This window comes from Ammodytes marinus, assembly GCF_949987685.1.
Source record: "Ammodytes marinus genome assembly, chromosome: 12".
NCBI classification, from domain to species: Eukaryota; Metazoa; Chordata; class Actinopteri; order Uranoscopiformes; family Ammodytidae; genus Ammodytes; species Ammodytes marinus.
This window is the reverse complement of record NC_137216.1, coordinates 25,112,643-25,139,209: the sequence shown is the minus strand read 5'-3', so window position 1 is coordinate 25,139,209 and position 26,567 is coordinate 25,112,643. Positions and strand designations below refer to the sequence as shown.

Here is a 26,567-nt window from a genome sequence, read left to right as displayed (position 1 = left end):
GTGTGTGTTTTTGTTTTGTGTGTGTGTCTTCCCAGGTGTGGCTGCTGCCGGTGCTGGAGGCAGTGAAGGTGTCTCCTCTCATAGAGAAGGTCTCGGACCACAAAGACTTCAAGAAGCTGCTCAGGACGAGAACCAACGTCCTGGTGCTCTACACCAAGACAGGTGACCTACAAGACACTCGCATCCACTCACAATGGCTACAGGTTTTTACAGTAGGGTGCACATTTGAACGGATATTAAGCTGATATTAAGAAAATAACGTTTCTCTAGTCTGGGGCTTGAATTTGCTCTCGGAAATATACTGTTTTATTGTCTCTTATATGTAACAGCATAAATGTCAATTGTTTTTGTAAATGGCCCGAGGCAGAGGACAGCCGTCGAGCCAGACAATCACAGTAATGGCCCACTGATAATGCTACTATTATCTCAATGACTCCTGAACAGCTTGTCACTGTGTAGAGGTTGTTGTAGAGCGCTGGAAAACCAAATGACTTTTGATGTAATACCATCTATCTAACTACAGATTTTTCATAGACATGCAATATGTCAACCCGTAGTGTGTCAAACAACTAGAACAGAACCTCCTTTAGACTTAGATCTCAATTGTCATGCTTATTTCACGAAGAACAAGTATTGCTTTTAGTGCCGGCATCATTATGAACAAGTGCAACATTACTGACAATTATAGTCATATAATTATGTACTTAGGCCTTTATAGTTAGTTTGAAAGAGGTTTGAGCCGAGGTTGTTTAAGAATGTATCATTTTTGACGGTCTCTCCCACATTATGTGTTAATTCAAATTCCTAAATTGAAAGTTTATCAAGGTTCAGACGTATTGTTTGTTTTTTCAAAAGTTTTGCTTCAGTAATGGAAAATGATATGAATTCAAACATTCAATTAAGTGATATTTCAAATTGTGTCATTCTCTGAACAATAATTCTGATATGATTGATTATAATGTTTTACCACCGGATCTAAAGATATATTGTTCTTTTGTGCAGCTTTAACACAATCTACTCGGTTTTATTTCATTTTAACCTTTATTTATACTCCAGAGATCAATTGATGAGTCAAACCAATGCAAAGCAAAAACAATACATACACAATATACAATGCAAATACATCAAATACACAACAACTGATGTAGAATGGCTGCAATTAAAATGAAATGGGCGAAAGTACAATATAGCCTAATTAATGTAGAGTTTGGCAGATTTAAGATAACATGTTTAAATTGGTGGTCTATCTTAATAATGAACTTGAAAAGTCTTATCTCCCAGAATTAGAGAGCAAATGTTAAAAAGACAGTCAAACTAAATGATCAAAGCAGCGTTTTCATCCAACCGTTATGGGAACACCTAATTCATCCCAGTAGATGTTAATTCTCCATTCCAATTTGCATATTTCTGGGAGGAAGGCGCTCTGCATGCTGCCATAAGAAGCTGCTTGATATAAATACGTTTTCCATTCAAAAAAGAACCCTCCTTACCCTCAAAAAGCAGCAGAGGACTCCCAGAGCCCCACAGCTATAGCTTTATTAGTTGATCATGCATGGCTCGTATCAGCCTTCGTAGTTTGATATGGCTTGGTACGTGTCAAGCGGTTGCTCTGATTGATCTCTGGCTGCAGTGTCACTCAGGCATTCCTTCTTCAGAGACAATCAAAGGTTCCCATCGAGATTTCTGCCACATTGGTTTAACGTCCTCTTCACCAACCAATTAGGTGGCGGCTTCTATCACACATCCATTCCTTCTCCTGAGTAAAGTTAAGTCTGTTACTCAGCACCTGCCTCTGACCCTCGGCATGAAGAGATTTCCTCTGGTTTACTTTAACAAGTGCATTAAAGGTGGAGTCAGCAATTCTGGAGAACGCTTGCTGTCAATATTACTTCAAAAAAAGTGAATATCTCCTCAAGTTCCGCTACCTGTCCGTACTGTGTTTGTGTTGAAAAAAAAATACAATGTTAACACAGCCCAGGTTCTGTAGGCTCTGTGGTAGTTTAAAGGGCCTGGCTGTGTATTTACACACAAAAAAAAATTTTCAGCGCACACACAGTACATACAGGTAGTGGATTGTGAGGAAATATTCACTGATTATGACAATCTAATTTTGACAACAAGTACTCTCCAGAGTCACTGACTCCACCTTTTTACAGTGTGCTTATTGCAAAATCTACCTAGCAGGATCTGCTCGCCTCATGGTCCATAAATAAGCTGACACTGCCAGATGGTTTTTTTTATGAACCCAGTGCAAGGTGGGACCCTCGGGAGTCATGGCTGTGCCCCTGACAGCCAGGTCTAAATAACAATCTAAATATAGCCTAGACCTGGAGCGTTTTCAGGAATTGTTCTCCTTATGAAAGGAATAAAACACATTTGGTTTCGTGAGGGAGTATAAAAAATGATGTATTGTGTTGCACAAGGTTTGCTATATTACACTTGGTTTGCTTGAATCAACTTTGCTTGCCAGATCTGATAGAAATCAGTAATATTACTGTGTGTTGTTGTGGCAGGTACAACTTATTACACTCTAGTATCTCCTCTTTCCTTACACAGAAAACAAACTGCATAACTCAGCCACATTTCTTCTTTGAAATGGTAGATTGTGCAATTATTATCCAGCGGTCATGTACTCTGCATGTCTACCTTGAATGAGCGCACACTCAATATTCATTGTGGCTCAGGATATGTTAGTAAGGGGTCACCCGGGTAGCTGACCAGGTAGAGTGCGTCCCATTAAGTCTCTAAGCCTTGAAATTGCCACTTGCTTGTGTATCTGTAGCATTCCTGGTTCTTTTCACTTTGAGGCTCATTCTTGGGTCAGAATCAACATAAATGTCACGACCGAATGTAGTAGGCATCCGGGTACTTTTTTCAGTATGCTGAATTTGACCACATGTATTGGGGCATCCTACATCTTCTTTCTACTATACTAAATAGCAGGGGAGTAGTATGATGGGTATTGGAACATAGCCCTTGTTGCACTAGCCCGGGTTCGAAAGAAAAAAGTAGTTATAGTAAGTAAGTATGCAGCAGGTACAGACTATAGTTCGACAAAACTTTGCCTGCTGTGTTCGGCAGAGTCTGTGTGTCCCCGTATAATCCCCCCATCCCCTGCTGCTTAGTCACGCTATTGTAAGATGTTGAAAGCTGATGTAACTTAAACCCCTCTGCATGTATCCATCCAGTGAAAGGTATTAGAAGAAAAAAAACCTTCTCCCATCTCCCCTCCATCCCAAAACTCAGTGATCTCTTTCTTTGGGCTCTAGATTCTTTTAGCAAGATACTGAGCTCCACTGTAACTCAATTCCCCTTCGCTGTATTTGTCATGACAGTGTGTCCTCTGTCTCCAGGCTCCGGGCTTGTCCTGAGCTATTGAAGGATTGTTGGTAACAAGGCTGACCATGGTTTATTCTCTGTGTCTGTGCAGCTACATCAGGGGACCCCCAACTCAAACTGCTATCCGATGTAGCCCAGACGGTAAAGGGCCAAGGGACTATTGCGTGGGTCAACTGTGGGTAAGTAATGAGATGTTTTCTTATAAAAACACACACGCACGCACGCACACTCACACACACACACACACACACACACACACACACACACACACACACACACTGCAGCAGGACTCCTGCCTCCATCACACCACCATTGACTCCCTGTCTCTTTCGACATTACCGCCTCTTTTGGCCAATTAATTTTCTGACAGCAGTTTTTAAAGGCAGAGCAATTTACTCCTCCAAGAATATCTCTGCTGCCGTCCATCTGCACAATTTATGTCTTTTTTTCCAGCGGGGTGTTAAACAGCCTTGTTCAACTGGTTCCATTGTGCCGGCGCAATTTGACAGGAGGCCAGTGACTTATTGGAGCAACCGAAGCTTTGGGTCTAACGCGTTACATAACTTTATGCCATTAAGTTTTCATTACGTTTTATAGTAAAATGATAAATGAATGATAATGAAAGCACTTGCTGAATGCAGGGAGCCTTGTAGTCTTTCTCTGCCCTCTCAGAATGCAGCTATAGGTTGTATGCCTTCTATCAAGAGTGCTTTATGTGTTATGGCTAATTACTAGTGATTATGGCATCAGTCATGAATAGTGTGCTAAAATGATAAGTCAATCAATCCATCAGTCATTCTTTACTAAATACACCATTTTGGCTGTACCAAAACCATATTGTGGCTCAACACAACCTGGCCCTAGTCAGTTGACACTGGAAAATAATAATAACCAATAACTTAAGTTCAAACATCCAACTTTTCTTATATTTTGGAACATCTAACTTTTGTGTGTGTTTGTTTGTTTGTTCAATATAACTAGTGCTATGCCCCTGCGTAGGATGTGTGCCCGTTGGGAGCGTGCCGGTTTTGATCCACGTCTATTCGTGCGGTTACAGTCGCAGTGCAGTCAGGCACCAAAGTCTGGCTCGCTTGATCTGGTTTTCGCAATTTTCTACAAAAAGCTGATCCAAAAAACAACAATGCTATCGGCCCTGCACTCCAGTGGGTCCTGAGCAATGCACTCGCATATTGTGAAGTGGATGAGATGAATGGCTGGAGAGAAAACTCAAAAGACAGAAGGACACACAGACAAACACACAGAGGCCTTCAGCTCCATTGTTCGATTGTAAATTGAATATTTTGAGGGGTTTGTATGGTTGCATTTGCAAAAAAAAAGCTATTTGAAAGAAACTCAAAGGACATACAGAAAAACACACAGATGTCTAACTCCATTGTTAACTTGTAAATGTAATTTTTTGGGGTGGGGGGGGTTGTAATGTTGCCAGTACAGGGGAAAAAAAGCCATTTTAAAATTTCCCATTCAGCTCTCGGACATAATGTATTAGGTATCTATCTTTCCCTTTAAATGTTCCCAGATTAATCTGTTAATTGGAAAACACAACTGATTTTCAATAACATTTCAAAATAATCCGCAGCCATCTTGATTCATATTAAAAATACTTTACTTATTACTTAATTATTATATAATATGTTATTTTTCATACGCAACACACTATTTCCCCTTCAAAAGGCGGGAAAATAAATCTGTCATCTGTCTTTCTGGATAACATTAATCTCCATCCCACACTGTTGAAGTGTTTACATAAAGCTAATGCTCCGTTCTCTCTGGGCCACTGGCGAGTATTGCTTTTCCATAAGCACAGCTTGCTCTGCTCCCCAGTGGTCTGACTCTGGCTTGTTGTTCTTTCTGGCCTTCCTGCTGTTGAGATTTTCAGATTTCATTTTTCATACCTGTCAATGTCAGTGTCAGCCCATCAACAGCTTGAACAGTCTTTTTCTCACCAGAGAGGAAATAATGTATCATTAAACAGGAAACAGTGTAGGAAGGCAGTACAACTCCCCTTTGACACCTGGTGCTCTTTGCTGCATTCACACTCTCTCTCTAAAGCTTATCTGGGATGCGGGACCAGACGGCTGGGAGGAAGTGAAGCTAGACTCATAACAAGGAAAAGTCAGAAATTATGTTGTCAACTTTTCTCTTTTAAGACACACTGTGATGCATGGCCATTTATTTTATTTTATTTCATTTTTTTTACTTTATTTTGAGGCATTAGGGTAAACCAAATAAATTTTTAACCGCTTTAATTATTAACGGAACGGTCAGGTCAACCAAACACAGCTCAACATCGACAGCAAAATTACATGTTAGGTGTTACTTTTACATTATTCCTGAGAGACACAGATTCACAAACAAGATTCACAAATCGTTTGAAGTCCATATAAAAAATGGCCATTTTTACTGTCTACTTTTCTCGGTTACCTGTCCTTTCTTGTTTTTTTTCTTCCTGAGGCAGCATGGTATCATCTTCCCTCTCCAACAGCTCCCGCATGCTACACAGTGTACTCACGCTAAGCAGAGATTTATATACTAGGCCAGATTCTTGCCAGGGGAGCTAGAGCTAGCCGAGTTCATCACGGCAGGACACACAGATAGAGTGCCAGGCTCTGTAGCGAAAGCATTGTGCTATTTGGCATTATTTCTCCACCATCTCAAATGGGCGGGTTCCAAATCGAAGCTCCAGCTGCGAGCTCATGGTAGGGAGAGGGAGAGTTGAGCGCATATCGCAGCGTGAGAACACTCAGCCGTGCCAAAGGGAAGAGGGCCACCAAAGGCCAGAACAGACACACTTTGAACAGATGACAGGGACCGGAGTGTTGGCCAACTGGGATCCACCAGAGGGACCGATGATCTCATACAGGAAGAGTGTACTGGGACCTTGTTGCCCTGCTCCCATTCTACTGAAAAGTTTTCACTGATATATAGAACACGGTAACAGACGTGGTCTTGTCCGGATCAATGGAGATTGGATTAGGATTAGGATTTGTGTTTTGGAAGAGTAATAATTAAATGGCATGCAGCGCTTCATCCTCTTTGCATGATTAATCCATTATTAATCCTTTACAAAACGGACTCTGGTGACTTTGGCCTGATGCAAAGTTTTGACTATTATTTTATCTTGAAGAGTCTTTAGTACTAAAGGTGCACCTTGCTCCTATAGGGCTGGGTATTGGCTTAGGACTTGACGATACGATCTGCATCACGATACATTGCAATACGATGCATAATGCATATATATGCATATCAATTGCGACATCTACAGGAGTGGTGGTTGTAGTTCACAACACGTTTTAAACACAATTTATTCGTTATTTATGTCAAAATATTTATGTTTTGGAACTGGAAAACGCTACACATATCAGGAAAATACATTTTGCGATATATTACCGCATCTATTACTTAGCACAGCCCTTCTTGCTCAACCACCTCATTGTGTCAAGTATTTTAGTTGGGTACGTCTAACTTAACATGTGATAATAGTAGAAGAAAATGTATACACTCACTGACTTAAATCCTCAATAGCATTTGTCATTTTTATTGTTCAAGGAGCCACATGGTGAGCATTAATGTTTAAAACAGTCTTCAGTGAGCTGTAATTCTGATTTAATACAAAAGTATGCTGACCTTTTATATAAGTCATGATAAGCAAGTCATTGCTGATATCTGGAAACGCAAGGAATTTGAAACCACGGCTACAACAAACTGATTTGCTTAGACATAATTCAGCCATCTTATCTACCACTTTGTTTTGGAGGTCAAACCAAAAGTGAGTGGGTTCTGTAAACTGTGATGGATGTTTACAACAGACTGTTTGGGATATCATTTTACTGTTTGGGTTTTCTTACTACTTTCCAAAATAAGTTTGGATAACGTGGGGGAGTTGTTTGAAACCTTTCTGATTATTGGACGACTTGTGTTTCTTGTTGTTTCAATGCAAGTGACCAGGTTAAGCACAGCATTGTCATTACTTGTTCAAACAATGGCCCACAAGACAATTGGCCTGTTCATTCAGTGAACCAAGCATAATAGGGACTTGATTGCTGAAAATCATTTGTAGATGTTTAAACCCAAGGCATTTTAATTGAGACAAACATAGTTATTATGGACCAATTAAGTGAGTGCAGACCTTTGTCTTCTCTGAATATCTTAATTCTAATGATACATGATTGGACGATAGTTATTCTTGGCATTTACTGTAGCCTTACAGTTTATGTTTTCACCACATCTGTTAGTCAGCACCTTTTTTTTTTAAACTTCACATCACCTCCATATACCTCGTGCTCACTGCAGCGTTTGAGACATTTGGCGCTGACGCATCCACTGACGCTAGCTACCCCAGAGATGGACGGGTCTCTGAGGAAATGCAGTTCCTGGCCTTTGTTCTTTCTGTGCTGAACATTTGCTAGTGAGTCATTTTTCTGGGCCACAGCAGTATTTCATTGGTTGATTCACAGAAACTGAAGTTGAGACACATAATGGCTTGCTGCTCATTTTTCTCTGACTCAGTTTCACTTTGTATGTATGGCCAGATGAGTAAGAGGCTGAAACTCCATTTCCATTGTTCTAGTGGTAAGTAGTAGGCAGGTGGGATGCAGTCTATGAGTAGATGCATACAAAAGTACAGTCAGTCAGTTGATAATTGATAAAACATTGAATCTCTTAACGTTATTAAAAAATAAAAAATTACTAAACACAGTTATTACATTTCGTAATACATATTTATTAACTTCTACTGGAATAACAGTTTGGACTTTCCTTGTCTGCCTTTGTCATTAGCGCCGTTGTTTGAAGGAGTTAGAATCAGCAGGCCGGTTTTGAATGGGATGATTGGACGTCATCTATAAGTACATGTCGAGGTCACACCTGCTCCATGGTGTGCCCCGACTGGTGCCATCTGCCTTCCTGAGTCAGCAAAACATGGCATTAAGCAAACAGTCATTACCTGAAATACTGTCTGTCAACACATGCACACACACATTTACTATTCCTTGTATAATGCAGAACTAAAGTGAACATATATTTGGCTTCGCTTTGGGTCTTGGAGCCATAATTAAATTCCAACCTTGAATTGGTTTGCCTTCTCTCCAGCAAAGAACTCTCTCCATCTCTCTCTCTCCCTAAATAAATGCATATTTCCCTTGCTCTTTATTACAGCAGAGGAAGAGTGCTTTCCATGAGACTGCCTCTCTGTAGCAAGTGTGAAGTATGCGTAGGTGGCTAGATGCATATTTATTTCCTTTCAAACTGTGGCCTTCTTTCAATTACAGAAATAAGTATATACAACAGAGACTGGAGCTGAACAGTATGGGTTACAATCAGCATTGCAGTCCCATTGCAGATGTATGTTTGTGTATGCATACTGGAGCAACTAATAAATGGAGCAGGGAGCCTTTTTTATACAACACTATATATGTGATTTTAAATGATGTGATGACATTTTTAAATAGTTATGAGTTCTTGCAGCATCTTCTCTCCTGTCATTGATAGTGCTTCAATCAGTGAAATGTCATTTGAAATATATTGTCAAGGCTTTTTTTAACAGAATCAAGTACATTAATACAAACAGTGAATATATGAATTATGGTAGCAGCACAAGGAATATAACAAGAAGTTCCTGAACAGAATGAGTATTAATACAAAAGAATATGTTATTGGTTGGTTTCAGATTATTGAAAAACTTTAACCTGTCTTGCATGTGTGTGCTTGTATCTCTCCCTCAGGGATTCAGAGGGCCGGAAACTCTGTAAGAAAGTCAAGGTGGATCCGAGCTCTAAACGTGATGGGGCAGAGCTCTTACATTACAAGTGAGTAACAAAAAAACCCAATTATTGACATTTTTCCTGGCCTCGGTGCTTTCTGGAAAATGATACTGCGTTCAGCGCTTTAAGATGCATGTTGTTCAGTTGTTCACCATTTGCTCCTGTTGTGTTGAACGCTGCGTGTGTTTGTGTCTTGCAGAGATGGGACGTTCCACACAGAGTACAACAGGCCTGCTACTTCAAAGGTGAGAGCACAGTTAGCCTGCATTCTGTATTCTTTACACATCCAGTGAAACACGCTTGTTCTATTTAAACCCTGTCAAGTATTTTTCACTAATGGCTCACATACATAATATGAATTATCTTTTGCCAGTCAATAAACGTATAGTGTGTCTGTTTACATTCCATTTAATAATTTAGATACAAGCAACTTCACTCACTGTTGTATTAAGAGTGTGGATGAACAACGAAAGGACAATTGTTGTTTCCATACTTTATAAAGTTTGGTCAGTCAACAGAATTTTTCGAACTCGAATAAGCTACAGTTTACTTAATATGCTGATCACAGTTGTTTTTGAAGCCGAATAAATCCATAATCTCAAACTGTCCCCTCTTCCACTGCATGACACACATTAACCATCTGAGATCTTGCAATTTGAAATTCATGAAAAAATCTTCAGTGATTCTCCAAAACATTTACAAGTTTAATCTGCATTTATGATAAACACATAATACTGGAATCTGGGAACTATTGCTCGTTTTGTTTTCGACTGTCGTGATTTTATTATGCGGCTTGCTATTATTTTGTCCATATTTCATATCCCGACAGATGGAAATGCCTCAGAAACTATGAAAGCACCAAAAGTTTCCGTTTAAACAACTACCAAGTAATCCCATGATCATTAAATATTCCGCGCGTGTCCACACTGTCATTGTTATGGCACTGCTGAATAAAATATTTCCTGCTGTCGCCTCAGCAGACATATGCTTCATTATATTTACAAGGAGCGTTACCAAGCTCATTAGAAGACACTTTGGAAATAGCTCTGACACCTCCTGGATGCACTAACATGTCGCTCTATATGAGCTCCCACCTGGCACAGCCTACAGCGTCGCCTGTACTAAATTTTAAGACTTGACTTCCACAACGCTCAAGTAAATCATCAACAGTCACTGCTGAGTGGTTTACGGGACAATTTTGTGCCAGCGACGAAGTTGTTACCTGATTGAAGTGCTTCCTCTGTCTCAGACTGTCAGTGATTCATAATACTGTCTATGTTTCTCTTTCTCGTCCATTCAGTCCATGGTAGCTTTCCTGAAAGACCCATCTGGACCTCCACTGTGGGAGGAGAACTCTGAGGCAAAAGATGTCGTCCACATAGAGACAGAAAAAGTAAGTAGTAGTGACCTAATAGATTTTTTTTATGTTTTAGGTACATTCTAAAGAAGCTTTCTCAGCTGTTAATTTAAGACATCCAGTTTATTTATGTTGTTGACGTACAATTGCTCTACATTAGGGTTGGACAGTAGCCTATTTCCAATGCCTTAAAACCTTTCCCAAATTCTCCCTGGATACATGGTATTACTGGGTAATCCCTTTTTCCTACTTGAACTGCAGCCTATTTGTTTTAGTTTCTCGCCTTACACTTCATTTTACAAGATTACATTGGATTTATCATGATGAAGTCAAATACTATTTTTTTCCCTTAAAGGCCTACTTCACCGGTTTGAATATGAAGGTGTATTGAATTCTGAGATCCTATGTAGTATAAATGTGCAAATTTTTTTTAAATTGGTTCATCCTAGCCTGAGAAAAGGCAGAAAGAGTTTTTTTTTTAACCCTATATTAATCTTACTGTGACATCACAGTAAGATAAATATAGGGTTAAAAAAAAAATTACTTTGTAAATATTACTGTGATGTCACAGTAGGAGAAATCACAGTAATATTTACAAAGTAAGGTTTTTTTTTTAACCCTATATTTATCTTACTGTGATGTCACAGTAAGATTAATATAGGGTTAAAAAAAACACTCTTTCTGCCTTTTCTCAGGCTAGGATGAACCAATTTCATTTTTTTTTGCACATTTATACTACATAGGATCTCAGAATTCAATACACCTTCATATTCAAACCGGTGAAGTAGGCCTTTAAACACAAACACAGGCATTGGTGCTGCTGTTGGAGACATGCACAAACTCTTAAGGCATTCTTTTTTAGAAACATATTTATATTACACAGCAGAATTACCATTTAAACACCCAACCCTACTATATATGGAAGCAGGTAAAGGGACACGAGGTCCACTTCTCCTCTCTGATCAAACTTGAGAGTTTGATCAACCTTTGAAGTTGCCAAAGCAGCATGTCCACCTCAGCAACACACATAAATCCCCCACACATAAAAGCAACATATAGGGGCTTTATCATCAAAGAGCTGCACGTCTTAGTTCATGAAGTCTACCAACAAACTTGTGTTTACTACAACAGCCTAAAGAAATGGACTGTTTTCGAGTCAGGTCAGATTGCCCTCAGAAAACCCGAGAACTTTCACACACAAACTCACTATTTAAGACATAAGGTATAGAGCATTTTGAAATCCCTTTGATTTAATGAAGAGCAGTGCTGTCAGTTTTCATCTTCTTGTCCACTCCATGATGCCTGGAGGCTTGTCAAAGGCGTCAACAAAACATTGTGCTGAATATGTATGTTCTAAGTAGGTGAGCTAATAACTATGGTGATGGTACAGTATGTGGGCTTTTATCTACCCGCTGTCCAAAGAAGAAAGTCCTTTTTTTAATCTGTCTTTGTTGACGTGATGTAAATAGTATATACAGTCTGATAAATTGCTTAAAAAAGAAAATATGATGGCGTGCTTGTTTTATTTTCAAGCTATATGTGCTAAACTGAGGGATACTTTGGCAAACCTACCCTTGAACATGCTGCTGTGTGTCGTCATTTGAACCGATCTACATTTACAATCAACATTAGTGTTTGTATTTCTGTGGACCATTTTCGCATTTACACATGACACCATTGTATGTATCGTTTGTTGACGAAAAATGACCAGCCTATTTAATATTTTTCTTGCTCTTTTTCTCTCACCCTTTTTGAAGGAATTCAGAAAGTTGCTGAAGAAAGAGGAGAGGCCCATCCTCATGATGTTCTACGCTCCCTGTGAGTCTTTTTGTCAATATCGCTGTTATCACTAGCTCAAAATAACTGGGACAAGTGGCTCTCTCCTCGCTAGCCTGCTCGAACATATTGTGATCGCAAACGCTGTGTGCCAGCCAGGAGAAGCCGACAGCAGCTGTTAGTGTCCAGAAAAATATGAAAAAACGTACCCATATAATATGCCTAGTTTGAAGAGAGAGCATTCATTACGTGCACTACACAATCAATACACCGGGGCTTTAATACACTGTCCTCGATCGATACTGCGATGCGCATTCGACATTTATCATACCTGGAAAACAGGAGACACTTTATCAAATTTAAATATACTTTACAAGAAGAATGGGTCCGAAACAAATAAGTATTTTTTACTAGGCATTCAATTTTTTTATTCATCGATTAGTCTGTAAATATAAAAAAATAAGTATTTTATTGCAAATCCCCTGTTACCTCAGCTCAAGGTAACATTTTGATATTGCTTTTTTTGGATAGCTCAAACACAGATATATACTAATTTGCAATAACATAATACTGAAAAGAGCATCAAACCCTCATAAAGTAGAACTGGAACTTTTGAGTCTTTCATCTTTCCTCGATAAATCATCCTAAACAATTAACCCATAAGCAAAAAAATGTATGACAATTAAATCCTGTTATTTTTCTAATTTTGGTCTGCCAAATGATTAACCTACTGGTCACTTCCCCATCAATTTAAAAGCAAAAATGGTGCTTAGCCCTTGAGGAGTTCATTGTGTTGTCTCCTATTGTTTCCTACAATAGATAATACTTTACTTAAGACTTTCCATTGTGTTGTGCTCACTTATTATAGTCGGTTGTTTTTCAGTCCATCATATCTTTCACTGCAAATAAGCACACTGCAAGCTCCTATTGATAAAAATAGATAAAAAAATTCCCCTGGCAGATGATGGTAAATCTTTTGACAGTTGTATTGACGCTGTCGGGAGAGATGGTTCCCATTGAGTCCTCTATAATAACTTGTACGCTTCATATTTTGTTTGCAGGGTGCGGCGTTTGCAAGAGAATGCAGCCTATCTATCAGCAAGCGGCCACCGAGACCAAGGGGAAATATGTAAGTCTGCTAAATCTCCCCCCCCCCCCTTCACACACTCATGCCACTGTTTTATTGCCTCAACGGCCCTCTGAGCTGCGGCCGCTCCTCCTCTTGATGTTTTGCTGATTGGATGAGATGTGTCAGCACAACAACAGTGAAATGTCTGGACGGTTAGCTTGGGCAATTTGCAAAAAGTCCAGTCTGTCAGTCTGTAAAAGCTGAATTAAAGCTCTCCTCGCTTGTATTTCCTGCAAATCTCTTCACAAGTACAATACCTCAGCAACTTTTTACACCACAGGTTTTGATTCCTGCAGGATATATAACCCAGATGGCCTTTTAAAGGTAATTTAGAAAGCCCCTGATCACTTCTCTCCCGGACCTGATTTATGCTTTATTTGTGTTTTCGTTTTCACAAGCCAACCATTAGCAATTGCAGTTGTCCATTCAAAAGCTAAGCAATCTTGCCTGGCAATCTGTTTTTCATTATTTCAGTTCTTTAAATTATTGGTATGTAATCAGTGGCCGTATTAAATGTCTTTCTCTCTTGGTTTTTGGCCAGCACCTGCGGCCACAATTAAGACCCTAATGTCCTTCCAGCTGAAGTTTACAACCTCCGTATAGCTTAAATGTCAGTTTCTGCTGCCCAGTCTCCTTGTTTACGTCCTAACTTTTCCTCTGCGTATTGTTTTCATCCTGTTTTTGTCTCCTCCCTGGTCTCGCGGGTCCGCTAAAGATCCTTAAAAGTCTTGTCAGTGAGTTTGCAGGCAGCCAGTATTACAATGGATCACTCGTGGGGGAGAAGAGTGCTCTGTTCCCAGCTGTTCAAATGTTTTCTAAACCGCACTGGAGAGTTACAAGCACAAAAGCAACCAGAGGCCTGTGTGATCAGCTAGGGAAACAAATGCTTTGTGGTCCTAAATGCTTCTCCACAAGCGCCTCCGAGAAGACAAATCTGAGGGAGAAACGTGCTGTACAGTAGTAGAGAAATGCTGCTGCCTGAGCAAGACAGTAGCTGGGTTTCCATTCACCCTGCTTTTAATCACATTTCGGAGTATCGCATTAGAAAACTATAATGAAAAAGGCATGATTAAAAAAAAAAGTAGAAAATAGAATAGGAATATAATTAGAAATCCTCTAATTGGCAAATATAATAAGTTCAGACTTAGTAAAGACTGAACCCGCGTGACTGATCAGCTGTTTAGTCATCATTTTGCCCTTGCTGCTGCTGCGTGCGTCATAATATTTTGCATAATGTCTTGGTCTCCAGATAGCAGTAAACATGGACAATACTTCACTGAAAGGACAACTTGAATGGAAACCAATTGAAACCAATTCCTGCAGAACTCTCACCATGTTTGTTTAGTTTCCGCTTGGTAACATTTACTTACTTATCCTTTTATTACAGCCGTCTAACGCTACATTGCCTATAGCGCCATCTTCAGACCAAACTAGTGGAGTTTATCCGCCCCAACAACTTGATGGAAACGCACCTAATTCACATTTCCCTTTCTTCATTCTGTTTTTTTTTTGTTTTTTGTTTGCCAAGCTTCAAAATATCTGCTCCACATTTAGATGGCAACCCAGCTAGCAAAGTACAGTAGCATGTCATGTTAGCCTCACGCAAAGCAGGAGATGAATGAAATGAACGGACAATTATCTGAATGTCTGTGTGACTGTCGAGTCGTGAGTATTTGAATCGCTCAACTGGAAATGACCAGTGTGTGCATACAAGCTCCCCTGTTAGAAAACATAGAGGGGTTCGTGTGAGGCCGGAGAATATGCCTGTGGTCGTTAGAGACTAATGGGCGCTTCTGAGAAGTGAAAGGTTTGAATAGTGAATTGGTGCCCGGCCAAGTTGTACAACACATTTTTGGCCTCTGTGTCATGCACACCGGAAGGCCTGAAGGAACTGAAAAAATTAAAAGTGGGAAGTTGTTTTGAAATTCATCCTGTATTTTAAGATTTATTCACTGATTGTTATCTCTCAGTACTAAATATGATACGCAGAACATGTTATTTAGGATCACTGGCAGCTTTTAATTAAACAGGCGGAGAAGGCAATGAGAGCTTCCCATTAGGCATGAACATTCTTTATGATGTATTGTGTAACAGTGTACAAATCCATCCCCAGAGGGAACCTGGGAGTATTCACACATTGATGATTTACTTTCCTACAATCATTGGTGGTTGGGCATTTGGTTTTTAACTGTGTCAAAGTGGCTTGGTGTGATTTTAGGACTGGGAGACCACCTCCCCGTTGAAAAACACAGTATACCAAAGAATACATGTCTCATGCAGAGGTGTTTCCTCCCTTTGCAAAAAAATCACTTTTCAACATGTGATAGACTGAATAATTTAACTTTTATATCCTTCTACTTTTATAGTCCCAACATTTTGGTCCAGAGTGAAATATTTCAACTATTTAGTTAGATGACCTTGGGGATTTCCTGACTCTTTTATGTAGCACCAGGCGGCAGCCATTATGAATAAAAGCTTTTTCTTAATGGCTTGCCTGTTGAAGTAAATGTGAAATAAAAATAAACGACTGAGAGGTTTAAAGCTAAGTACATGACGCGATAACCTCCAAAACTATGGGCTGGATTATTTGTCATGCTAAACTCTACTTTAACCTAATGGTGCACTATGCAGTTTCAGAGGAGGGGGATTTGTTTACATTCACAGATCCTGCAGTTAGTTTATTTTCTCTTATCATAAAAACTATATTATTTTGTGGCAACTGGAATCAAATGTAAGAGTCAAATATGTTTGTAAAGAAAACTATGGGTCCTGCTGCTGTAAACAACAACAGTGAAACAGTAACTTTTAAGGTATCTTTTCTAACTTCAGACAGTGTTCCATTGATCCAATTTTCCTGTGTGAAATGTTTGTTTATTCAGTCATGAGAATATTCCGTAGAAGACTCTCACTTCTCTGACACACCCAAAGTTACACAGTGCAACTTTAATACTTAAATCCCATGCCTGACACCAAACAAGCTTAAAGTAACAATCTAATATCCTCAACATTACATACTGAACATTAGCAAACTATACACATTTCAGTATATGGCTAAAGTAAAGTTCCCATGTTCTGTCAAGGTGAATTTGACTACAGCCCGCCCATCTACATTCATTAAACTTGGGTCTTTTTACAGTGCAGTCTCTGCTCATACTTTGGATAATCCATCTTTGTGTTTTAGAACCCTTTGATAATTACTAACCATTTTAGATGTGTCATGTCCTTTCTCTCTGTGCCTTCACTTTCTCTTCATCTCCATGACAACACACGCCTAATTGTCCCCTTTTTTATTGATGTTTTTTTTTTTAAGGTACTGGCGGGGATGAACGTGCACCCATCTGAGTTTGACGGTCTCAAGCAAGAGTACGACGTCAAGGGCTACCCGACTTTCTGCTACTATGAGTGAGTGGAGTCCTATCATCCGTCTAAATTTAGGCCCTGTCCCCTCACTTCCAAGGCTCCCGACATCACAGCAGGGCCACTTCAAACACAGAGAGCAGTCCTAGACCTCTTATACAACCAACTGACATGCCGGTGGCAGACATACAGGTTTGCTCAAGCTTCAAAAGGGAAAGGTTTTTGGCAAGCTTTGGGTTCATTAGGTATTCTCTTTGAACAAAGTAAACTCACAGGAGCGAGGCAAGGATGTTGGGTGCAGCCGCGGAGTCAGTGCCACTATCAGGGAGCAAGCAGGACACACTGGTGGGGCTGCATGGATGGCTAGGAAGTAGAGCTGTAATAATTAGTCGTTTAATCAATTGGTTAACACATTTATTTCTATGGGCTGTTCCACCGTGGTACAATGTTATCTATCTGAAGGTAAAGACAAACAGGCTAATTAAAAAAAGTTCATTTTCATTATCAGTTTACTTCAAAAGGCATTTATTTTGTCAATGGCGAGATGAAAGCGGCGGTGAGGTTACACTTTTCTTTCAAAATGACATTGGTTGTTATAAGAGAGAGAGAGAGAGTACCTTTTACAAATGATACCTTTGGGTACTGGCAACAGTATCGGTTTAAATGTGAATAGTACACCACCGTAGCCAAGGCAGCCACTTGCCATATGACAATGCGCTTTGCCAAAAGTTGAGCAAATGTACCGGTACACATTTTTGCCACACCACTCTGTTTCAGGAACTACACTGTCCCAATGCGAAGGCCCTATTGATAAGAGTTGGGTGGTCTGCGTATTTTATAACACAGTGCTGTTGTCTGCCTGAAGACTCAAAAGGGAGCCAGTGTTTTTAATTATTAATATGCCAGACTAAGTTATGGCTTTTAATATGCTGTACCATCATCTTCAAGAACACCTTAAGGCCACCTGTGACATTGATATAGCGCTAGGCCACTGCGTTTCCTTCTTGTGTTTTGAAGAAATTGATGCCGTTGTATTGGTTAACTTGATCATTTCAGTTATCTGTACAGCCCTAATGTCTTAACAATGCCTACAGACATACACTTAAGCTTGAAGCCACATACACAGTAGGGTCTGCTAGTGTGACTGATAGTGTGTGTGTTAATGCAGACCCCCCAGCCAGAGCATCCCTGCACCGTCCTCATAGTTACAGTGTTGTTAACTGTCTTCTGGAGCTCTGTAGATCCTGCTTTGTTCTCTGCTGCCTATTCCTCCTGCACCAGCTTTATCATTCCCATTTCCACATTAAACACACTCTCATTCCAGTCTGGCCTTTTAATTAGACTGGGACTGATTAAGTGCCTCTGTGGTTATTTTGTGTGTGTGTTTGCGTGTGTGTGCTTGCCCTCTTCCTGTAAGTGTGTGTGTGTGTGTGTGTGTGTGTGTGTGTGTGTGTGTGTGTGTGTGTGTTATATAGTGGCATGACCATGCCCTCCTGTGAAGCTGAGGCAGAACCAGTCTGTTAGCTGCGAGTACATTAGTGTCAGTGGCGCAGGGTGCAAGCTAACGACCATCCAAGCCCATTGGCTTCAGTAATGAGCCCCTCACTGATAAACAGCAGCTAATCACTGCAGGGTAAATCGGCATCAACACCGCTGGAGTTATCTCGCTGTTGCACCCGCTGAAAGGGCCAGAGCGTTCAAGGTCTTCCACCTTTTCAGTCCCTTTGATTAAGAGAGCTTACTATCCATCAGCACAGCTCGACTTTCTATCAATTAAACAAACTATAAAAGGACTACTAATTATTTAAAAAACCTATGCCAGCCTCTTTGTCCTTGCCGTGTCCTTTGACCAAGAAAAATAAACCAATGTCTAGTGTCAAGTGCCAAATTATATTTACTTCACATTTCCTCAACTTTATTTTTTAGAAGGTTTCGGTGTATTATACAGGAGCTCAGATAAAGCAAGCGCATTTAAGGTTAGTCATCAATCTCGCTGATTGAATTCAAAGCAGACACTCTCCTCCACTGTCGTCGCTTTCACTTAAAATGCAAGTTTTTTTAAGCTTCAAAATCCAGGCGTGTGTAATCGTGTGTCAACCTGTAATGGTGTCTGCTCCGTATCTGGGGAGCCGTAACTGCGGTCGTCACCACCTCCCTGTGTTTGCAGAATCGCGCTGCCCAAGGCCAGTTATTATTATTGGTGCTGATCCCTCAGAACTATATGATGAGACGCCACATCCGCCTTCATTTAGTCACAGCGAATAGCAGAGCAGATAAACTCACTCCTATGAAGCAAATCTGCTTACCTTTTTTAAATCTTTTCAGACTGCGGAGCTGCTCCAAGCTCGTTTCAAATGCATGACGATGGGTCACTGGCATTTCATTACATTCACTTTGAAGCTAAAATACCAAATATACAAGACACTAAAGAGTATGAGTCATTGTTGAACTTTTCCTTAGAATTTTCTCAGGTCCTATATAACATTTCCTTTTGGTTTAAAGCAGATGTGTTTTTCAAAGTTTCCAGCAGCCTACCCCCAGTCTTGAAACTGTGTGACTTTATGTTTGCTATGATTGGGTAAAGGATCCCGTCTTTTCGCCTGTCACATACATTATGACGTGAATAGCTCGGTTTCTTCAGTACGACCTAAGTACCAAAGCACTAAAAGTAGTCACAGATTAATAATACTACAGGCGATCTCTATACAATGCTGGTGAGATATTCTTAATTTAAAAACTAAACATAACCAGTAAGTAAGTAAAAGGCTGTTTTTTTTTTTTTTAAATCAATTGACAGATATCATATTGTCAGTGTTTTTTTTTTCACCAGGACAATTGCTCACAGATGTTTTAGATTGATCTTATTCTTGTTCTCTGTTGTCGTTTAGGAAGGGGAAGTTCCTCCACCACTATGAAAACTACGGAGCCACAGCCAAGGATATCGCTGACTGGATGAAGAAGTGAGTATGGTCCCATTTCACTTCACTTGTTAAAGTGCAGACTTCCAGATGTTTGTTGGCAAAGCTATTCCAGCCAATAAAAAGACAGAATGGAGTTTCAAATCTATGTTCTGCCTTTTGTCTCCTACAATAAGGAAACTGCCTCCACCCCTCACCTCCAACTTCTGACATCACCTTTTCATTCTACACTGGTCTTCATCACACCTTTCCTTCCTCCCTTCACTCTGACTCACCTTGCCACAGTGTGACACACACACACACACACACACACACACACACACACACACACACACACACACACACACACACACACACACACTCAAACTCACACTCTTCAATCTACACCTGCTCTCTCCCCAAATCTCATTTTTCTTCCCCACCTCGGCAGACACTTTTTACATCAATTACCACTCATGTGGAGGGTCTGTCTGGAGAGCCATGAGTGTCTACTGTCTGCAGCCAGCGGGCACGGTGCACTGAGCGCAGCCCTTTTACAGCTAGCACAGGAAATGGAGAGAAACAAGCAGAGGATGTTTTCTAGTTAGTTACACTCTCTCTAGTCCAGAGGCATCACAGCTTTCTCAGCAGTGAAGAATTTAGTTTGACGCAGAAGAGTATGGTGAATAGGGTAACATTTTTTACTCATAGATATCATCATGCAACTTTGTAAGTTGATAACGTGTCATGGGCTTTTTTTTAGAATTGTTGGAATAAATATAAAAATTTGGTAGTATCTATCTAATTATGAATAACTCGAGAAAAAATCTAGATCAAGAAATATAAAGACACAAGCAGTATATAATACTAGTAGTAATATAATCACCTAAATGTACATTTTGGATTTTTTAACATGAGTATGAAAGAAATCATGTTACGGAAGCAAATACCCAAAATCTCAACTTGCACAAATTCTTGAAAAAAAAAAATGTTTTAGCCTGCTGTGTCTCTCGCTTTAAACAGAGCAGACTTACATGCAGACATTTCTTTTTTTATTTTGTCTGCTTCTCCCTCTCCCTCTGGCACAACAAAACAAAAGCACATGTTACAGTGAATAGACAATAAACTGGCCTTCGACCACTACATTTAGATCTCTTTTGTATATAAATATGTTCCATATGTGAGAAAGGTGGAAGACTGGCCTCCTGTTTGTCATGTCGGAGGCTTTTTTTCATGTGGAGACGCTGCAGTCGGGAAAAGCTGAAACATGTTTTTGCAATTTTTTTTGCCTGAATAGTCTCATTTGCTGAGCTTCATGTTTTGCAACGTTGTGTCCATTGTGTTTTTTTGTAGCACGCTCTGCCTCACATGTTTTATCTCTTCTCTCTCATTTATCCCCATCAAGATTTGATGAAATGTCTTATTATTATTTTCAGATGCAGCTGCCTCAGCCCCCTCTCCATACCCATAATTCCCCACTCATCAGGCTTATTCATTGCCCTTTGCCATTTCTGATAGGGTAATACTACACCGATGGCAAAGAATGCAGCTGTTTTTGTGTTCTTTTGCCAACAGGAGCAATAGACATCGTAATCTGATAGTCAGTCTTGTCCTCATCTTTTGTTAATTACACATCAAAAACATCTCTGGATATCTACTGTTTTATATACTCTATTTTTACTAAAAAAAAACAAAGACATACAATAAAATATAATGGAAGAAATAGTTGGTCATCTATTCATTCACACAAAAGTTTCACTGCTGGAAATACATGAGAAAGTAATTCTCTCCGTACTTTGAAGATAAGTAACAAAGTCTCTCCACTCAGTCTCTGTTGGAGGGTCGGCCTGCAATCATTTTCGTGTTACAGTTTTCTTTGCCGGCTGGCTGCTAGTAAAATCTTCAATAAATATGTGTCATCACCAAAAAGTTGGCTGTGATATTGCCCAGATAAATTGTAGAGATTCCATCCCCCATCATTTTCTGAATTGCCCTCTCTTGCTGTCTACTTTAATACTGTGTTGTATGGTGTTTCAAAGTGGACACAGAAGTAAAGGCAATACTGGGTATGCTTGATCATCATATCTGACCTCTGCAGCAGTGTTTCACCCATAATCGTCTAGAGCACGATCTGTACGGTTGTATAAAGAAGAGCATTCATACATGTCATCTGATAAGGCCCAAGTGTACCTTCAGCGCCTGATAAACCTTGATCCTTAGCTGTTTTATGTATCAGATGACATTATGGATAAAAGATTATATTCCTGAGGAGATGCAGACTTTCTCAGCACCCCAATTGCACAATGCTAGCGTTTTCTTTTTTTTTAAAGCTATTTAGTTTCATGTGGCCTTAGCACGTTAGCTCATGCCAGACAGTGTGATAATGAAAAATACATTACGTAAAGGGAATGAGTGTGTGTCGTTTTTAAAGTGTGTGTGTGTGTGTGTGTGTGTGTGTGTGTGTGTGTGTGTGTGTGTGTGTGTGTGTGTGTGTGTGTGTGTGTGTGTGTGTGTGTGTGTGTGTGTGTGTGTGTGTGTGTGTGTGTGTGTGTGTGTGTGTGTGTGTGTGTGTGTGTGTGTGTGTGCTCCCGTGTGAAGGAACGTGCACTTGTTTATATCTGTGTCCACTCATATTTGCCATTGTATCGCCTGTGCTCCGTCATTAAGGCGGGGACTGCTTTCAGTCCAGATGTATATAGTGTGAGTGACATATTGGGTGGAGTGTGGTCTACTACAGCTGCATTTGATTTTTGCTCCATACAGATTACACGCCAGCTGGTCGTTTTCTTACTTTTAAAAAAAAATTGTCCCTCACCTCTGTTGTCCCTTGCTGTCTGTCTCCCCTTCCTTCCTGTTTCCAGCCCTCAGCCCCCCCAGCCAAAGACCCCCGAGGTGGTGTGGGCGGAGTCAGACTCGCCAGTCTTCCACCTGACCGATGACTCCTTTGACGGCTTCCTGGAGGAGCATCCCGCCGCACTGATCATGTTCTACGCCCCATGTGAGTAAAGAAAGCACGCTGTGAAAAAAATATACTATTTTCATAATCAATCAATTATTTGAGCTAAACAATGTCATAAAATAGTGAACAAGAACATCAACAATGATGTCTTCAAATAGCTGATTTACTAAATAATTTACTAATATACAGACTAATAAAGACAAATTCTCACATTTTAGCTATTTTTGGGGCTTTTGATGAACAATGTCTTGCTTATTAAAATTGCTGATTTAATTGTTGATGATCAACTACTACATTATTCAACTAATTGTTTTCCCACCAATTAAGAGAAGTGAAAGTCCTGTGTCCTCCAAAGAGTAAAGCTTTGGTAGTTGATACTTTTCCTACAGTCATAGATAATCCCATAAAAATCTCAGAAATTATTAGTCCATATCAACATTTCAACTTCCCTATCCTGAATGTAGTTTCAGATTAAGAACATATATATACAGTGACAATACACAGTGTATGTGGAGTTTGCATCAAAATAGACTACAGTGCCTATTTTCATTATAACAAAGAAACATGTCAACCAGTGTTACACAGTGTGGCTCGTCGTCAATGTGTTTTTAATTTTTTTCTGACAATGATGGTGCTTCATGACACGAACAATTAAGACATCAGGCTTTGCACACATAAAAAAAAGCTGAGTTCTCGTCTTTTCCTTTTTGGTTTACTGTAAAAATACCAGCTTTGTTATTGAACAGCTCCAAAAAAGAAGTTTCATGAAACATAAAACATGTGCAGCAGCTTGTGCCGAGTAGCTTCAAATTCCTTCCATGCTGTTTGAACGTTCTCTAGCAGAATCTCTCGGCTAGAATAGTGTTGTAGTCCCACAAATATCATCATCACTGTTTCACTGTCACGCTCAGTATTAACGCTCAGCTGGAGACAATAACTAAAAGTTCAAAAACAAACCCAACGACATGGGCTGCATTAAGTTCAGCTTTTGTATCACATATAAGATCATCATCCCAACACAATCCAGTCATCGTGGCCATATGGTTCACATAAGCCCGCCTGTCATTTTTATTCAAGGCACCACACTGGCGCATACTGTAACGCAGACCTTTGTAAACATGCCAGATCTTGTCAGCGGTTAGGATCTATCCCCCCTCCCCCCCCCCTATGTTCCAGATTGCTTTGCTTTGGTCCAAGCCTCCCCTGCGTGTGAGAAAGCTGTAGCATGTTTATGAATGCCACCCATAGCTGTAAAATCATGCAAATACATTCACCCAATTTACAAACACATTCTGAGTGCAACGGCTTACAACAAGACCCAATCTGTATCGTGCTTCAACCAATTTTTGGACCTCTTTGCTTTTTCGATTCATCACTCTCTCTGTAGGGCTGGACAATTCTCGCTCAAATGCGAATTTCGATTTTTCTCCTATAAATAAATCAAACCCAGCAGCCAGTGTGTTTGGACATCCAACCACTGTATTTTAAAGCTTCTTGGTTGAAAACAAAAGTCTGCACAGTATCAACATGTTGGGGCTTCAAGGAGGAACACTGGCAAGTTAAGAAATCTATTGAGTTGCTTGCGTGACTGATACATTAATATCTTGTTCTGTTTTACATGGTGTAGCTGATTGTCATTTTTGGAAATTGTCGAGGTGAATATGAGTGAGAGAATCATCATCATTTAGAAATGAGATCGCATTGCTATATGAATCAAGATCACAATTTATGATATAATTGTGTAGACTACATCTCTGATTATTCACCTCTTCATTCTTTCTTCTGTCTTCCTGTCAAACTGCTCCCTCCCTCCCTCCCTCCCTCCCTCCCTCCTCTCGCCACTCATCTCAGTTTCCACACTGTAGAAATAAATGAGTAACTAAAAATAGTTTCCTTTCCCCTATAGCTTTCACCACTACCATGATTCATTGTTTTCAAAACTTTGGTCTCGTACTGTGTGCTGCAGAGCTTTCAGACCTCCAGGTTGCCGGCAGCACTGCGCTCCACCCAGAGGGCAAACAGCACTCTCTCTCTCCAGCTGTTGAAGTGATTAAAAGACATCCTTGGCACTTAAACACTGCAGTGTGGGACCTGCTACCATCCACTATCATCCACTATCTCATTATTCACTGCCTGCAAGCTCGGAGAAATACTATTTTGGGATAATATTTAAATTAACTTCTTACCAGTTGGCAAGAAAACAACAATTTCTATAAGTATGATGCACCACATAGAGAAAGCTAAGGGACAGCCTTTACATTTATCTCATCAGTGTGTTTGGAATGTATAGACGAACATTAGGCAAGACGCCCGGGCTTGGATGGAGTTGTTGGAATTTACCTTTTGATGCAGCGAATGCCGATTCCCCTGCTTTCCAGTTTTCCGTGCTAAGCTAGACTTAACACACAACAGACATGAAACTGATATTGAGACTTGTTTGGAAAGTACATGTAATGCATGAAGTTAACGTAATTACAATAATCCACAATCTTAATTATTAGAGTAGATACAATTCTGGGTTTAATCGAGTCAAGAACACACTAGTTTTGGATACTTTAGGAGACTCCTTTCTTCAGCAACTTTTTCTCTTAGAAGAGTGACCAAACTAGTTTAAAAACAAAAGCGTTTTTTTTTTTTGACATTATTTAAGTCCTAAAAATAAATAAAACTAACTTACTATGGATGTGAAGTTAACAAAAAAAGAATTCAGAGGAGAGAATTGACCATTATCAAAAGGACATAAAGTATTAATATCCACACAGGGGGCTTTGTAAAGCTTTGGGTTCATATAAAGTATAATATTATTAGTTATCATATTTGAACTCCTATATTAACATTTACTTTAGCATTAGCAGCTGTGATGGAATTCTTTAGTGCTCTTTACTCGAGATGGAAGAAGTTTCAGGAGACCAGGATGTCTTACTCAGGCAATTAACAAGGATCAGCCGAGGAGAACCCAACAGAAAACACAATGTGGTGCCATCCAATGTGCCTGTGATGAGTCTTTAAGCCCCTTGCGAGGCAGAATTACAGCATGTCCAAATAAGGTTATTCAGCATCCACCGAAGTAGGTTTAAGGATTCTATTGGGTATTGAATCCTATATAAGTTATATGATTAATATTACCTAAATCACGTTGAAAGTCACATGTGAGGTGGAGATCGTATTGATAGCAGTGTGGAGTCTGGAGCAAAAAGAAGGTCTTATCAGGACAACTGACCTGACCATTCTTCCCTTGGAGACACACAGCTGAACTATATCTCATTGACACTTTAACTTTTTAGCCTAAAGGAGGAAAATTCCACCGCAGAATATTTATAGACATGGAATCTTTGAAACACGTACAGAGATCATGTCAGTGTCATTAGTTTCTGTAGTTATTTAGGGCAGAACACATGACATAATAAGTTGTCTCGTCATCCTTTCCTGAATGAATGTACAGCAAAAAGGCTGAGCTGACGCCTATGTGGACGCTGACTAATCCTGCTTGTGTCCCTATGTTATCCTGCACTTGACTCACCCTGCGGACGGAAGGCACACACACACACACAAAACCAAGGGCATTCAGCTGAAAAAAAGAAGATGCATCACATTTGATCTGCTCGGGGACACACACACAAACAGAAATACACTGTGACACATTCCACACCATGATGACACATACATTTATCGCACACAATTACACCTCATGCATCTCTCTCTCTCACACACACACACACACACACACACACACACACACACACACACACACACACACACTCTCTCTCTCTCACACACAAACACAATCACACACACACACACACACACACACACACACACACACACACACACACACACACACACACACATAAACACTGATGCCCAGTCTTGCTGCTTGGATGCAGTTTCTTAATGGCCCTGCTGTCAGAGTGAGATTAATAGTCTCCCAACCACCATCATCGGCTTGCTTCTCTGTCCACATATCAACGCAGCC

General features: G+C 40.0%; 1 protein-coding gene across 1 annotated transcript in view; it reads left to right on the top strand.

The window, feature by feature from the left end:
- pdia5 (protein disulfide isomerase family A, member 5) overlaps nt 1-26,567 on the top strand; it is a 53,694-nt gene that overhangs the window by 12,534 nt on the left and 14,593 nt on the right. The window contains exons 2-11 of the mRNA XM_080038648.1: nt 36-162; nt 3,431-3,518; nt 9,081-9,164; nt 9,319-9,364; nt 10,420-10,512; nt 12,234-12,294; nt 13,314-13,381; nt 16,692-16,783; nt 19,627-19,698; nt 22,497-22,633. Of these exons, the coding sequence (XP_079894774.1) occupies nt 36-162; nt 3,431-3,518; nt 9,081-9,164; nt 9,319-9,364; nt 10,420-10,512; nt 12,234-12,294; nt 13,314-13,381; nt 16,692-16,783; nt 19,627-19,698; nt 22,497-22,633 (868 nt within the window). The remainder of the gene's footprint in view (nt 1-35; nt 163-3,430; nt 3,519-9,080; nt 9,165-9,318; nt 9,365-10,419; nt 10,513-12,233; nt 12,295-13,313; nt 13,382-16,691; nt 16,784-19,626; nt 19,699-22,496; nt 22,634-26,567) is intronic.